The sequence below is a fragment of the Cupressus sempervirens genome, chromosome 3, assembly GCF_028749045.1.
Source record: "Cupressus sempervirens isolate cs-2001-9-10 chromosome 3, ASM2874904v1, whole genome shotgun sequence".
In the NCBI taxonomy this organism is placed as follows: domain Eukaryota; kingdom Viridiplantae; phylum Streptophyta; class Pinopsida; order Cupressales; family Cupressaceae; genus Cupressus; species Cupressus sempervirens.
The window spans coordinates 968,048,632-968,064,327 of NC_143120.1; the positions used below are offsets into that span (position 1 = coordinate 968,048,632).

At 34.6% G+C, this 15,696-nt stretch overlaps 1 protein-coding gene across 1 annotated transcript; it reads right to left on the minus strand.

The window, feature by feature from the left end:
* Window positions 1-1,132: 1,132 nt before the first annotated feature.
* LOC149569962 (beta-D-glucosyl crocetin beta-1,6-glucosyltransferase-like) lies at window positions 1,133-1,579 on the minus strand. The gene has a single exon (XM_089817057.1). It carries the CDS (start codon window positions 1,577-1,579, stop codon window positions 1,133-1,135), a length of 447 nt encoding a protein of 148 aa, XP_089673183.1.
* Window positions 1,580-15,696: the final 14,117 nt, after the last annotated feature.

Genomic DNA, 15,696 nt, shown 5'->3' on the forward strand with positions numbered 1-15,696 from the left:
CTATTAAATATTAGCAATATAAATTAATGTGATATTGCTATTAGGATTTAACAATGTGATTTTGAGTCAAACTCATTGACCCATGTTTCATGAGTAGTGATTCAACATGAATCCATCTCTCATGAGAATAAATGGAACACTTAGCACTCAGTGGATTTAGGGGTGAAGCACCATGACTTCCTGAGAGGTCATGTACTACTCCAGCCTGAGGTCATTGACTCAAAATCATATAGTTAAATCCTAATAGCAATATCACAATTTGACTTGCTGTAGAAATTATCTCCTACTTATCAATATAAATTAATACTAAAAATGAGAAAAATAACGAAATTATTACTCCCACTTTTAAAAACACTTCTTACATATAATTTAAACTTTTTAATAATAAATGGCTTAATCCCAAAAACAAACTGTAAATAACATATCTAGTTTTTTTTTTTTTTTCTAATAAATGACAATATAAAATATATTATAGTATAGATTTGTTAAAAAAAAATCAAAACTGAAATGTAAAGACTTTTTCTCCTTTTTAGATAAACGAGCATTAATTTGAATTTGATGTGTGTTTCGACAAAACTTTGCAATATATTTATTACTAATATGTAGTTGCTTCCTCTTACAAATATTTTACATTTACATTTACAGGGAGGAGATAATTCCAAAACTTGAAACCCAAAACTTACTTTTCTCAAATCCTTGAGGTGGAGATAGTCATTTTTCTTAAAATCCATTTTTTGTGCTCATGTTCCTTACACTCTGAAACGTGACACTTGTCCAGCTTGCAAAGGTTTTATGTTCATCTTTGCAAACCACATCACTAATGATCATAGCATAACTCATGCTCTGATCAAAACCCTCAACCATGAACAATGCACTTTCAAAGAAGATGAATGCTCTGTAGTTATCACAACTGTAAATAACATGATTGCTAGTAAGATTCTTTTCGAGCGCAGTCACACATGTTCCAACATGAACTATTTGTAGCGTCTCACAAGTCGCTTGGAGATCGTCAAGGATCCTCCCCAGTGCTTGCAACTCTAGCTTTTGGTAATCATTGTAAAAGAGAACAGCTAAGGTACTGCCTTCCTGAAGACTCGATGGATGAAATTGCTGACCATTAAGATTTAGAAATTTACATTTGCCATTGAAGAACTCGTAAATTCCTCTCATTAATTCTTCCAAATTTGGTGGTCGCTCTCCCCGCCCACCACTGGAAAAAGTCGAATATCACGCAATCCGCACAAGTCTCCGCCAAAAGCTTCTCAAATGGGGCTTCCAATCCATCCACGGCTGTGTTAAACAGAAGGGTCAAATGCATTGGGAGATTGGCGATGCTCTTTATTTCTTGTGGAAGTTTCGCTACTTTTGGCAATGGCAGCTCCAAAAGCTGAACTTGTGTGACGTAGCGGCTTGTAAAGAGGGGCTTTATCTTGGCTATATTTAGTGGAGTTGAAAAGAATGAAACTTTGATGCCTTTCTGCGTGAGCCTAATGGAGATCTCTACACAGGCGGAGATGTGACCGTGGGCTAACACATGAAGCAGCAAAGTGCCATTACTTTGATATCTGCCATTCTCCATTGTGCAACAAGAGATTTGAGTTTAAAATGTGATATTGGGATTGAGTTAGCTTTAAAGAGTGTGTAATATATAATAGAACAGGCTAGCTGAAAAAAGAGCATTCATTTTGCAAGAAAGACCATACCACTTTTCTGATTCATTAAACTTGAAATTCCATTTTGAAGTTCTTCGTATTTTCTACCAACCCTGACTTATAAAATTTATTTATTTCTGAAGTGAGAAACCCTAAAATTCATGCCAAGTGGTTGGTCTTCAAAATACTTAATTGTTGTGTAATTATGGGCCTCAGCTCGCCATAAATTAGGGAAAAAATAGAAAACTATCCTCAGAATTCCAGTTGACCGAACAAAGATAATTCATTTCAACATTGATATATAATATGCAAGATTGTTAAGCCTTTCAACAGGAGAAATGCTTGCAACACATAAAAAAATTGTAGCGAACGATTTAACCACCAACCCTAAAAAAACTATTGATATAATTGTGCAAAAAACATTAGCCATGTCGGAATTCCTTACCACACACATACCTAGGCGGCTGCCTTCACACAAACAAAAAATAATAATAATACAATAAAAATAAAGGGAAGACATTAGTGAGGTTGGAGGACAGGAGGTCCCCACTACCCCTCCCCATTCTTGGCGCCAACATCCTTCCTTAAGACATAAAGGTGCATTGGGCATTGGTTTCCACTGACACATGTCAGTGCCTTCTTGTAAAGGCTTCCCACCTCAATGAAAGTCAAACTCGACTTTTACCATCATTTGCTGCCATGATCCTTGCAAACAGGCGCAATAAAAGATGGTTTAGCCAAGGTCACATCGTCTTGGAAGTTGAGAAAGGTCGGGAACGTGCTCCTAACTTTGGAAATCGCCTGGGAGTAAAGGCAGGGGTGAAAGGGCGGACATAGGATTTAAATATAGTCATGTTTCATGATTAAGGGGAAGTGGTTTGGTAAATAGAAAATTTTGTTTTGAGTGTAATCCCAATAATTAGAAGGTAATTACTCTATCATAAAGTGTATGGAGAAGAGATAATAGGATGGGTGGCGAAGTGGGTGCTAAGAAAAAAACTACAAAATGTTATTTGGAGTAAGTAATAGTTCATGGGTAATAATTGTATTAATGGAGAGGGAGACTAGTATAGAGTGTCATTAATAAAATTAGTAGATGGCTCATATGGATCACTAGAATTGTTTAATAAATCAGTCTAGAAATTAATTTTCTTTAACACATAATTGTATGTCACTCTAAATGTGTATATCAAGTTTGCCTAACCCCTAGAATATTTTTACGTAAGAAGGGTATAGTATATGCGTGGAGTTAATACTTTAGTGGGATGAATAATTAATTGTGATGTTGTATTAGGAGATTTAATAGTTGAATTGGTTGTTAACTGAGTAATAATTAAATTCATAGTTAAAATTAGTTATAAATAAAATGGTAATTAAATTAGTAAGGTATGATGACTCTATTAAATTGAGAGAGTAGTTAGTGTAGAAATGTACTATCGATATCAAAGGAGAGAATGGCTAGTAAGAATATTTAGGATATAATCTTTCAAAGTTTAGGTGGTCACTAGACATCCTAATATGTTGTCAAGGGTGCCATCGACACATTTTATGCCATCTAGTTTATGACCCAATAAATTAACATCAATGTGAATTACAAACATATTTTTTTGTCACTCTTAAATCATTATGCAACATCGTATGTTGGAAATAAAATGAAATGTAATAATATGATGAAAAATGTTATTAAGTTCTAAGAGATGTATTGTCTAGGTTGCTAGTGAGGAATAATGTGTGGTTGAGTATTGAATTTCAATAAGATTTGCACAATTCTATTATAGACCGTGAGCTTCTAACTTCTTGATAATCAAAGGACAAATGTATAGTCCATCATGAGCAATCCTAAGTTATCCTTCAAAAAAAATACATATAAATATATAATTCGAATGGAAAGATGAATAACTGATGATATAGTTGAAAATAAAAGAAATAGTTGGTCATAGAACTCGTAGAAATTATTCCACGTGACCATGAAGTGGATAATCAATAGTTAAATTTATGGAGAAAAGAAGCCAAAAATAAATGAATATTAATAATGATAAAATAAGTAATGAAAATTCTAAAAAAAAGGAAAACAAGAGTGTTAGCTTTGGATAAATGCGATGATAGAAGGTAATGCTGCATAGGATATATAATTGAAAATCATCTTATAATACCTAAGTGATAAACATTAATTTTATCGAAAGACTATTGGAAACATAGTCATACCCTAAGATGGTAGAATTATTGTAGCTACATGGTTGCACTATTTGAATTGGATGTAGAGTCAATGTTAACCTAACTCACCCTTTTATGATATTACCTAGCTACTATGTTATACGTCAAAGTTTGATAGAACATTCAATTAAGTAAAGAACGATGCATCATGCTGCTAGATCACTCTTAAAAGGGGAAAAAATAAATAAAATATAAATATAAATAAAACAAAATTGTTGGTTGTGTTTTGCCTCATAAATTTAGGGCATGACAAGGTTACTATCCAGATTATAAATTATCATATAAGATTATCAAAGAAGTGTATGATTGATATTATCATAAGCTTATTAGAACATTTTCGAAGTTAACAACAAGATGGAGAATGAGATTAACCCTAAGATCTATGATCAAGATTATGTACAAGGTTAGCAAGAAATCATGACGTAATAATAGAGAGTGAGATACAAAGAGGGACATAAAGACATCGAGAGACACAAAAATATAAAGAACAAAGAGAACAACAAAAGAGGTCATCACAAATAGAGGAAAAAATAACAAAGGGATTGCATAACCTTAAGGAGAAGCACAAAAAAGATCAAGTTATCTTATACAAATACTTAATTAGTTTTCTACCAGATTTTAAAAGTATTTTAGAGGATTTGTTATGTTAATGTATGAACTTTTATTAAATCCATTAACAAGGTGAATGCCTAGATAGGCAGGATAAAATTACTTAATCGAGTGGTCTTAGTAGACTAATGATATAATTAGAATTGTATTAGTCTCTCCTCATAAGGAGCCATTAGAGTAATTAAGGAATAGGCCATTGGTTAAAATATTGAAAGAAAATTAAAAATTTCTTAAGTATGTATTCACCCCCCTTCCCCCTTTTCCCTTTTCTCAATACATAACCTTTCCTATCTATAATCGACAATTGGTATCAAAACTGATTTCTCTTAAAAGAAGTTTGAAAACTTGATAATAGATATAGGAAGATGGAAAGGTACAAGAAGAAAAGGCTACTTGAAGAATCCCTAAGTGCAGCCATAGCCCAAAATGATGAAATTAAAATTTTCATTTGCAAAAAGGAAGGAACTGTAATAAAGATTGAAAATAAGTCTTGAGGATCTTGAAGAACTTTCCCAAAATAGTACCAACTCTAAGGAATCTAGTGGTGTAATTCTAATCTATTAGATATAAATACTATTGATGTGGTGCAAGGTAGGAGAATCCCCAAAGGAGATACCCTAGCCCGCAACAAATAACCACACAACATAAACACAACAATCATGCAAGATCCAATACCAAATCACAACTCTTTGTTCATAAAATAACTGATTACATGCAATGTGTTAGGTTGTAAGACCTTCCTGTTTATGACCAAATACAAAGAAAATAATGGTTCTACAAGACCTCTCAAGATCTAATGCAAACCCTAGCTATCCAAATCCACACTCTGATAGAAACCTCCAAGGAAGATCTAAACTTGTGCTTGCAAGCCCACTAAGCAATCTCCTTCTTCCTCAAGCCTTAGCTACTAGCTCTTCTTAATGTTTTCTCCTCTACCACATCCTCTTCTCCAAGATGGATGAATAATGACTAAAAGCTCCACAAGACCCCCTACTTATACCCGATTAAGCCACAAGTTGGCCTAGTAAGCTACAAATTAAATAAACCCTTAAATTAAATACATGTTGAGCCACAAGTCGGCCTCTAATAGATATTAAATGCATGATTTAAGGAACTTTCCACAAACTTCTACAATTCCACCTACACACCTCGATAAATGGAATGAAAACCATTTTTCTTACTTTTCTTTTTATGCCACCCATTCACCTTCGTAAATGAAAAGCATTTTCTCTCCATTTTTCCATTTTCTATTTTATTTAAATTATTTTTCCTCTAATTTTTGTCACTTTCTCTCTCCTCCAATTTTTTAAATTATTTTTTATCACAACCCCTTTTATTTCATGAAGCAAGATGCTCCTACATCAACTATCCTCAAGGAAAATCTAGAACAAGCCAAAAGGGAACTTGAAAGTCAAGCTTTAAGAAAATTTGAGCTATTAGAGATAATGAAGATTGTCAAAGATGAAAAAGGAAAAATGGAAGCTAATAACAAAAATATAGAAAAGAGGATCAAAGATAAGGATAATGTCATCCTACACCTACAACATGAAAATAATACACTAAAAGGTTGCATGTGTGATACACATGAGGAAAATTAAAAAATCATTGTTGAGAATGAGAATTTGAGAAAGGAAGTAGAAGATCTAACAAACAAACTAAAGATAGAGCAAGAGGTGAATGAAAGACTCAGTTTGATCTAACCATGAAGAAGATTAATGAAAAGTTAAAATCTCAAAGGAAATTGGGTGATACAACTAGACTTGGTTATACCGATAACAATAAGTTTAAAATTGGTGAATCATCTAAAACAACCATAGAAAAGACATCTCAACCAACCAATAACCAACATAAGAAACCTGCATGTTACAACTGTGGAAAAGAAAGACATACATTAATGTATGTAGAAATATACCATCAAATGTCTCATTGAAAATATCCTTCAATTGTTACTGCTACAACTGTTACAAATTTGGACATAGAATAAGAGACTGCAAAATGAGAGCATCAAGTACTTCAACTGAAAGAAGCTTTACGTGTCATTGCTATAGTTGCAACATATTTGGTCACAAAGATGAACAATGTAGGAATGAAACATCACAATATGGAAACCAAGAAATATGCAATCCAATAATTATGAAAATTTTGGACACAAGACAAGAGAATGTGGGTTTATAGATGGAAATATGGGCACACCATCGACTTGTATACCATGTCATGTCTATAATAATTATGGTCATATAGCACGAGCTCATATGGATAGGAATTGTATGGGTATTAGAACACCAAAAATAAATGTTAAACAAGTGTAGATCAAGAAGGAAGATAAAAGTGTATCCAATACATATTAGTTTATATATAAATGTATAAACCAATATAACACTTAACTATAAAGGGCTAAATGTGTGTGTGTGTGTGAGAGAGAGAGAGAGAGAGTCATGTTCATTACATTATCCATTACCTTTGCAAGCCTTATAGAAAGCTTAACTATAAAAATACATAGAATCTCGAACCCAACCTTAAAGCTATCTACAACCCCTATTATAATCTTAAACAACAACATGTTTGACCCTTAGTACATAATTATACGTAACCAACTCTAATTCCAACTCTAATGCTAACTCTAAGACTAACTCTAATTTTAAATCTAACCCTAATCCTAACCCCAAATCCAACTCTAATTTAAGTTATGCAAATTAAACACCATATATAGAATTATAAATTTAAATGTTGAAGAATAATTTTATAGTAACTTAACTATAATTCATAATTTAATTAAACTTTATAAACTATAATTAATTTTTCCTAATAATTTGATACTAACTTTATGAAAAGTAGAAAAATAAAAAAAATACTTTTCATCAATTGCAATTCAGAAAAGGTAACCTTGATACTCTAAAAGTTATATAAATGTGTGTGCGGATGGACGTGTGTGTGTATATATATATATATATATAGTGGTTGTCATTTATCTCTTGTTTTCGACGATGTTTATGCCTATCCGTTCCCTTCTACTTTTATCAGTCTACCATTATTTACATATACATAATGAATGTTTGCACATTATTAACAGATTTTCACACAATTATACTCATCACTTGCCACCTCCTAGTCCCATGAAGGACGGACAAATTATAAATTACCGTTAATGTTCCCCCCATATTGGCACAAATAATCAATGCTTCTGAAGTGATCCTTTCATGGTTAAGAAAACACCAGTAGCTGTACATATATCAGACACACATAAAGACACCTTGCTGGTTACACGATGCCTTCAAAGACTGTTTGCATTGTAGTCGAAGGGTCTGGACAACAATTCAACTACATTATTACCGCTTCTTCAAATAGTTTATTCACTGAAACCATTCAGTTTTTCTAAAATTGTGGATTATAGTGTTAAAACATTTGCCTCGGCCATGGAGGAGGATAATCTAAACGCGTCTTTAATCCATAACAATGGCGATGATGATGAATTTAGTGGAGATCTTGCAGCCATTGAGGGATGGAGAGGCCTCCTCAAGGAAAGCTTTGGCGTTTGGCAGGCCCTGCTATTTTTTCCTCAATGTAGTTTGAATCTAATGGGATGGGAAACCATGATCAATATTGCCATCAGCTATGCTCTCATTAGTTTTACATGGATTTATGTATGTAACAGAATGTGTTGTATGAACTTCAAATAAGCAATTATAATATTAAATATTATGTGGACTACAAAGCAAAGGAATTTAAGAAACCCATTTTTTTAATGATTCTTCAGCGTAAGAGTTGCCAATGAATTGGGAGCTGGGCATCCGAGAGCTGCAAGATTTGCAGTGATAATTGTTCTTGGAACAGTCTTCACAATAGGAGTCATTTTAATGGGTGTAATCTTCATTGCTAGAAATGAATTCGCTCTAGAATTTACAAACACTGAAGAAGTGAGGAAAGCCGTTTCAAAGCTTGCAAATGTACTTGCTGTTACTATGATTTTAAATAGCATACAGCCTGTTTTGGGGGGTGAATAAGACTTACTCTTATTAGTTACTAATATTTATATATGGAATAAATATTAATATTTATTAGTTACTAATATTTATATATGGCAAGCTCTAGTAGCATATATTAACTTAGCCTGCTGTTACATTTTTGGAGTTCCCCTTGGCTGTTTGCTGGGTTATTTTTTTTGATTTGGGGGTGAACGTAGCGCTCATTTGTATCATAATATTACCGTCTCTTGTTTTATTTGAGTGTTATTACTATATAATATATTTTCGAAATGTGGGGAATTTGGGCTGGTATGATCTGTGGAACTGCCTTGCAAATAATTATTCTATGCATTATTACATTTAGAACCAAAAGAAGTAAGAATCATTGTTATAATATCTGTTTTTAATGTAAATTTTATAAAACAAACTAAAAATTTATTTCATGTTCATATGAAATTGAAATAATCTTGATTTATTTTTATCAATTATGTGTCCTTGGTGCAAGCTTCTTAAGCTATAGAGAGGATTGAAGTGTGGGGTAGGCCTATCTAAGATCAATGTAAAATGATCAAAGATCTCAACATGTGGTTTTCACAAAATGGTTATTGTGCTAGTGACGCTAAAGGCCTGTTTGAAAACAGGAATACAAGGAATAGGCATATGTATATTGTTAAAATTTTGAATTTTCTTTTGGATGCACCAAATTGAAATTGGAATAGGAATAAAATTGGAATGCATATTCCAATTTTGGCCCAAAATGAAGATTTGTTATTCCACCTAAATAAGTGGAATTGGAATATGTATTCCTCTTCCAATTTTTTTATTTTAGAAAACATAAATTTTTGAGTTTGTGAATTCCCCATCAAATTTTGGGTGAACCAAACAAGAATAGGAATACATAACTCCATTTTCTATTCAAGAATAAGTATTCCTATTCCCATTTTTATATTCCCACAGCCATACGGACCCTAACTGTTAGATCAACAATTATTACTGGTAGTCAAGTTGAAAAGGCCTACATACTAAACTCTTTGAATGGTGTTACACTATGATCTAAAGAGAGATTATTAAAGTTTGGGGAGGATGCACTTAAGATCTAAGTAGAACAACCAAGATCACAAGATGTGGTTTCTATAAAAATAGTTATCATGCTAATGACATAAAGTTTTAGATCAATAATTACTAATGGTAGCCAAATAGAAAAGAGCTATGAAAAACATTAATATGCATGTTGTTTATTTTCCCATTTCCTTTCATTATGAATGCTCATTACCCATACTATCCTTAAAGGGGGAATACTAAGCACACTATATATTCACATGTTGAGTTTCTTTCAATATCTATGATAACACATGTTGCTCAAATTTTTTTACTATAAAGCATAATATTTGTGGCTTTAGGGTTGCTATTATATATGAAGGCCACCTATAATTGAATGAAATGTATCCTTTATATCTAAAAAGAAACTAATCATGTGATGTAAAATTAGTCCACCAATAAAACATGACTTAGTGCAAAGTATTAGTCTCACTTTGTTTTGGGTCCTTTTGGACAACTTTGCAAAAAGTGTGTTGATATATCATCATGTTTGATGGTATGACCTTCAAATCTTAATTATATACAAGAGACTTGCCAAGTAAGTTATTATATAAAAATGAGACCTTAATTATATAATGGGAGTTTAAAAACTCTTGAAAACTTCTAATATTAAAAGCCAATAAATGAAATAATAGATCTAATTTACATTTCTAAGGTTTTTCATGATTTATCCTTCCAGGGTAGCATTTTGGTTAAGATGCTTAGTTTTTGTCAAACAAGAAAGCTTTAAATTTTTAAGGGCTCTTTCCGATGGAAGAATATTTTCAACTATAGTAGTAGTCAAGGTTTGGGATATTCCTCCCATGGAAGATCAGTTCTTCATCTAAGAATGGTTTTAAAGATCTCCTATGGGCTGGTACGTTGGCTCATAGGGCCATGGACTTAATGTGTTATGGTTTGGGGAACCTCAAAACCCCTTTGACCTCAACTCTATAAGAGTTTCAAGTTGAGCTAGCTTTATGTGCTAGTTTTACTTGAGTAAATTCTTTCTCTTTGCCTATATTTCTCATGAAGCTGCAACTTGTTTGTCTTTTTATGGATTCCTAGACAATAGTTTTTAATATTTGTGGCAGAGCTTCTTAGAGATGGGCTTCTAGATCCTTAGTAAAATATGTTTTTAAGGGGCTTTGGGTCCCCTCAAAACCTTCTTTATCCTTAATCAAAAAATTTTAGCATGGAAACTTTTTCATGTGAAACTTATCATTGGTAACGTCCTCGTATTCTTTCATCGCCTACCTACAATTATTTTTTGTGCTCAATGTAAAAACCATAAATATACCTTTTATCTTTTCCCTCATGTGTGGAGCATTTGGTATTCCCTATTGATATTGTCCTTGCGACTTGCCCCTTTCTTGTGCATTTGAACATGTAAAACCACTTTTCTTAGTATCTCTCTTATACATAATATTGTCACTTGATCATATAAGAAAGACATCCCTAATTTTGTCTCAAAGTTTCATTGTTTTGTTATTGTTTTTTAATACCTTGCCATTCCAAATAAAAAATAATGCCTATAATAAGATTTAAAATACTATTTACACTCTTCAAGAAGAGCTATAGTTGGTAGTTGAATATGATGCTACCACTTCAGATAATACTACTAAACTGGCTTTTGGTGGTGGTGTTCTTATTGTTGTCAAGAATGTTTATCAAGAAAATTGAGATTTTTTATTGTATTTTGAGGTGCCTTTTGTTTTATAATAAATTTGTAAAATCTTGGCACTATTCTAGTTCCCCTAATAGATTTTTTTTTTAAAAGATGATTTTGTGACATATATTTCAGTGTTGTTTTATAGACTATTTTTTTTGCTTATCTACCTCACATGACATATGAGTTGTAATTAGATAATTATTTTCCATTTCTTACTTAAATTTAAAAAAAACATTGTTTTATGATTTTAAAGTTAATTAATAAATAATAATAAATATCAATTCATTTTAGAAACTAGATTTCAATGTAAAGTAGGCTTAATTGTACAAGAAATTTTTTGGTTAAACATCTTTGAGTTGTAGTATACTAGGGTGGGTAACCTTCCTAGAAGTCCTAGTGACCTTTGTGAACATCACTTGGAAGCGGAAAATGTCAAGTGTTGCAATCATTCTCATGAGAGACTCATTTAGATGTGATTCAATATTACTGAAACATTCAATGACATTGACTTAAAAACTACATAATGAATTTTCTCTCTTGGAATGTGTGGGGGCTAATAGACCTTCCTAGAAAATATTATGTTTGTGATACCAAGAATAGGCTTGGCAATATTGATGTTTTGTGTTTGCAAGAAGTCAAAGTCGTTGGGTTCCTTCTCAACTCAACTTGCCATGTGATATGGCCAGATGGTGTTAGTTTTGCTTCTTAGCATGAAGCTAGTTAAGGTGATGTAGTCACTCTTCTCTCCCCTCAGCTTTTCCCTTTTGTTATTTCCCATGGTTTTGACCCCATGTAGTGAGTAGTTTGGATTTTGTTGTCTTTTCAAAATCATTCTTTTGGCATTGTCAATATCTATGCCCCTAATGATGTGATTGAGCGCTCACACTTGTAGGGGTGGCTAGCTGATTCTTTGCCACCTACCACCTAGTTTTTCTGCAGGGATTTTAATATGGTTGAGCTAGCTATTGATAAAGTGGGCCTTCTTCCTTTCAGATGGTCAACTGATGAGTGAGAAGTCTGGTTCTACATGCGAAACAAGTTGGGCCTTTTTTATCCCAATGTTCATCGCCGTCGGACTGATGGCATCTAGTACACGTGGTCCAACTTTTGAGAGGGAGCTGACAAGGTCCTTAAAAGGTTGGACCATGCTATGATTTTTTCTTAGTCCTTTTTTTTCTTTTCTCACACGAGTCTACTACCTGTCACTCTACTCCCTTATGTGACTCTTTTGGATCATTCTCCCATCCACTTCTCCATTACCTAGCATTATGCTCCTGCTCGTAATTGTAAAAGCCAATTTTACCTTAATACTTCCATGCTATCCCATCCGCCCAACCCTGCTCATATTTTACAAACTTGGAACCTTGAACCTAGGCACCACTCATCATCTGGGTGGATTCAATGGTGGAATGATGCCATCAACCATACTATGAGGTTTCTTTACATTTATGGGAGGCAATTGGCCACATACCGTAAGAGATCCTATGATTCCACTATCAAAGATCTTCGTATGGCCACTGAAGCTCTTGCCATGAATCTATCAGGTTTGCCAACCTTTTCCATCAAAAATAAGTTGCAGATAATTATACTGCCTAGGGAGCTCAACTCAAAGCCCACCTTCACTAGCTAGACGGTGGTGATCAAGCTTCCAAGGAATTCTTTAATGTGTTGAGGGCACGTCACTTTGTGGTAGGGATCAAACACATTTGGGAGGGTCAGCATACACTCTATGAGCTTCCTGATATTCTTCAGGCCTTTTTTCAACACTATGAAAAAAATTTCACAGCTCAAGGTCCCTTGGTGGCCAAGGACCAAGCCTTGCAAGCTTGTTTGGCTATCATGCATAAAAGACTCACTCTAGAATAATATGTGTTCTATGAGTAGAAGCTCACTCTAAAGGACCTCAACGAAGCTATTTTCTCCATGGTGGATGATAAGGCCCCTAGTTGTGATGGTTTCCCTTGTGAATTTTACAAAGCATTTTGGGATGTGATTGGTCTAGACTTGCATAACATTTATATTGAGGTATACAATTCCTATTCTCTGGGTAATCTTATTAATAAAGGGAATATTAAGTTCATACCTAAGGCGGGTGACCCTAAAGACATCTGCAATTGGAGGCCTATCACATTGTTGGAAATCTCCTATAAGATCATTGCAAAGGCTCTCTCACTAAAAATCCGTCATCTTCTTCCTCAAATCATTCACCCTGAACAAACAGGTTTTATCAAGTCCCATTATATCTTGGATAATATAATTGTTGTGTGGGAAGGGATGGAATGGACTTCTCATTCCAAGAAACAAGCCATCTTTCTCAAAATTGATTTTGCCTAAGCTTATGACAAGATTGAGTGGACTTTCATTCTAGCCATGCTTTAGGCTCTTAGGTTTGGCCCTACCTTTTTGTAGTCAGTCCAAATGCTCTTTGGAGATGCCTCTACTTGCATCTCTATTAATGGCTGTCAGTCTCAAGTGTTTGGGCTTTATCGATCAATTTGCCAAGGATGCTCACTGGTGCCCTCTTTATATGTATTAGCAGCAGAAGGTTTTGGGTATTTGCTCGCAAATGCCATCTCCCAAAGAAGGGTCTAAGGCATTTCCCTCCTAGATTCCCTTGATCAACTTGTGAATGGTCATTTTGCAGACGACTCTTTCCTCACTCTCATTGAGGATGAAGAGAATATTGCCTCCGCTTTGCAATGTCTTGACACATTCTGTCTTGCTTTAGGGTCTACCATTCAATGAGACAAAACCCTATGTTACAGGCAGTCTTACCTTTCTCATCCTACTTGGCTTGAGAAATATCAATGGAAATGGGTTCAACATGGGGAAGTTTTTCATTTTCTAGGTATCCCCTTCACCTTCCAAGCCTCAACTATTGAGCTCTAGAATGCAGTTCTTGCCAAAATAAAGTAGAAGTTGGAGTATTGGATCACCAAACCTCTTTCCCTAGCATGCAAATTCCAGATTTATTCCAAAGTGTTGGCGGCCACCCATGTTTATTATTCTTCCTATTGGGCTCCTTCAAAGGCCTCATAGCTCAAACTTGAGTGCCTTTTATGTGACTTCCTCTAGGTGTTAGACACTTCTCACCAGGGCTTTCATAGAGTTTCCTGGGATTTCTGTTGTCTTCCCAAGCAATCTGGTAGCCTAGGCTTGCTATCCACCTAGAAGAAAGGTACTATTTTATGTGCCAAATGGGTGATTTGAGCTCTTTCAAGCAATGAAGCCTGGATGATTTTGTTAAGACATTGCATTTCTTCTGGCTTTCTAATTCATCGGCTAGCCTAGAAGAGGATTGGGTTTCAAACCCTTCTAGTTACCCCTGAACCTATTCAAATTCAACGTAATTTTATTACCAAGAGTATTTGGAAAGTCTGGGAAGCAGTTAAGCCATGGCTTCATTGGGTAGGCAATGGATTCAGAGATGGGCTCTCCTTGAACCAACATAATCTTTGGTGGTTGCCTTTATTCACCATTCAAGGTGTTCCCCTGGCTAAGGTGCATTCGACTGGTGCTCTATGTTATTTCAAACATGGCATAAGGACCCCTAAAGATCTTTTCTCCAGAGCTACTATGAGCTTGTGTTTGTGGGAAGACATGAGGGTGCAATTCTGGCTCACTCTTCCAGATCAATAGACTTTTGATCTTCTAGTTTCTACGGTGCCTTCACATTTGTTACACAAAGTGGGCATTTAGTCTTGTTTCCCTTGGTAGAAAGATTGGAAGTGGTATCTAGACACTCTGGTAACTAGCTATAAACCTTAGTTGGGTTACTGATGGTTGGTTCCTCACCTGCCCATGGTTGATGTGCTCAACCAATGTTGGCATTTGTAATCCTTGCTTCGTACATGGAGTCATAGGTTCTCCACTGTGTGGCATGCCATTACTGAACCCAAAATTGCACATTTCACCTAGTGTATTACTTTCTAGGGCTTGCCTTTGGGCTCCCAGCTGCAACATCTAGGAGTTCCTGACCCCTGTTGCCCTTTTTGTGGTCAACCAGAGTCCTTTTTGCACATTTTTTGGTTTTGCAGATGGGCTCAATGTTACTGGTGATGGATACATGATCTCTTTGACCCCTTTTTCCTAGAACCTTTTTCTTGGCATATGATTCTCCTGGAGGATAATGCTTTGATACCCTTCAAATACCCCCAGATATGGCATACTTTCAAATTGGAGATCTTATTTACCATTTGGAAAGATCGCAATGCAGTCATTTATGCTCACAATACACTTGACATTAATGTGGCTATGTATGCTAAAGCATTTATTTATAACAATGTCATGTTGCAGATTCAAGTACAGATGGATAAAGTGGCTTTGGAGGTGGCTCACTTATAGGAGTTGTGTTAGGAACCTGTGTGTTCCTTCTGTTTATTTTGTTAGAGTAGAGTTGTTGGACGCATATGCTTTGTAAGTCGTCCCGTGAGTTTATTTTATTATCCCACATGCATAGGTAGTATTACTTTTCTAGATCGTACCCAGTATATAAGAATAGGTTGAGGCC

Excerpts from the sequence above, each read along its gene's own strand:
- LOC149569962 (XM_089817057.1), bottom strand. The coding sequence starts at position 1,579 with ATGGAGAATGGCAGATATCAAAGTAATGGCACTTTGCTGCTTCATGTG.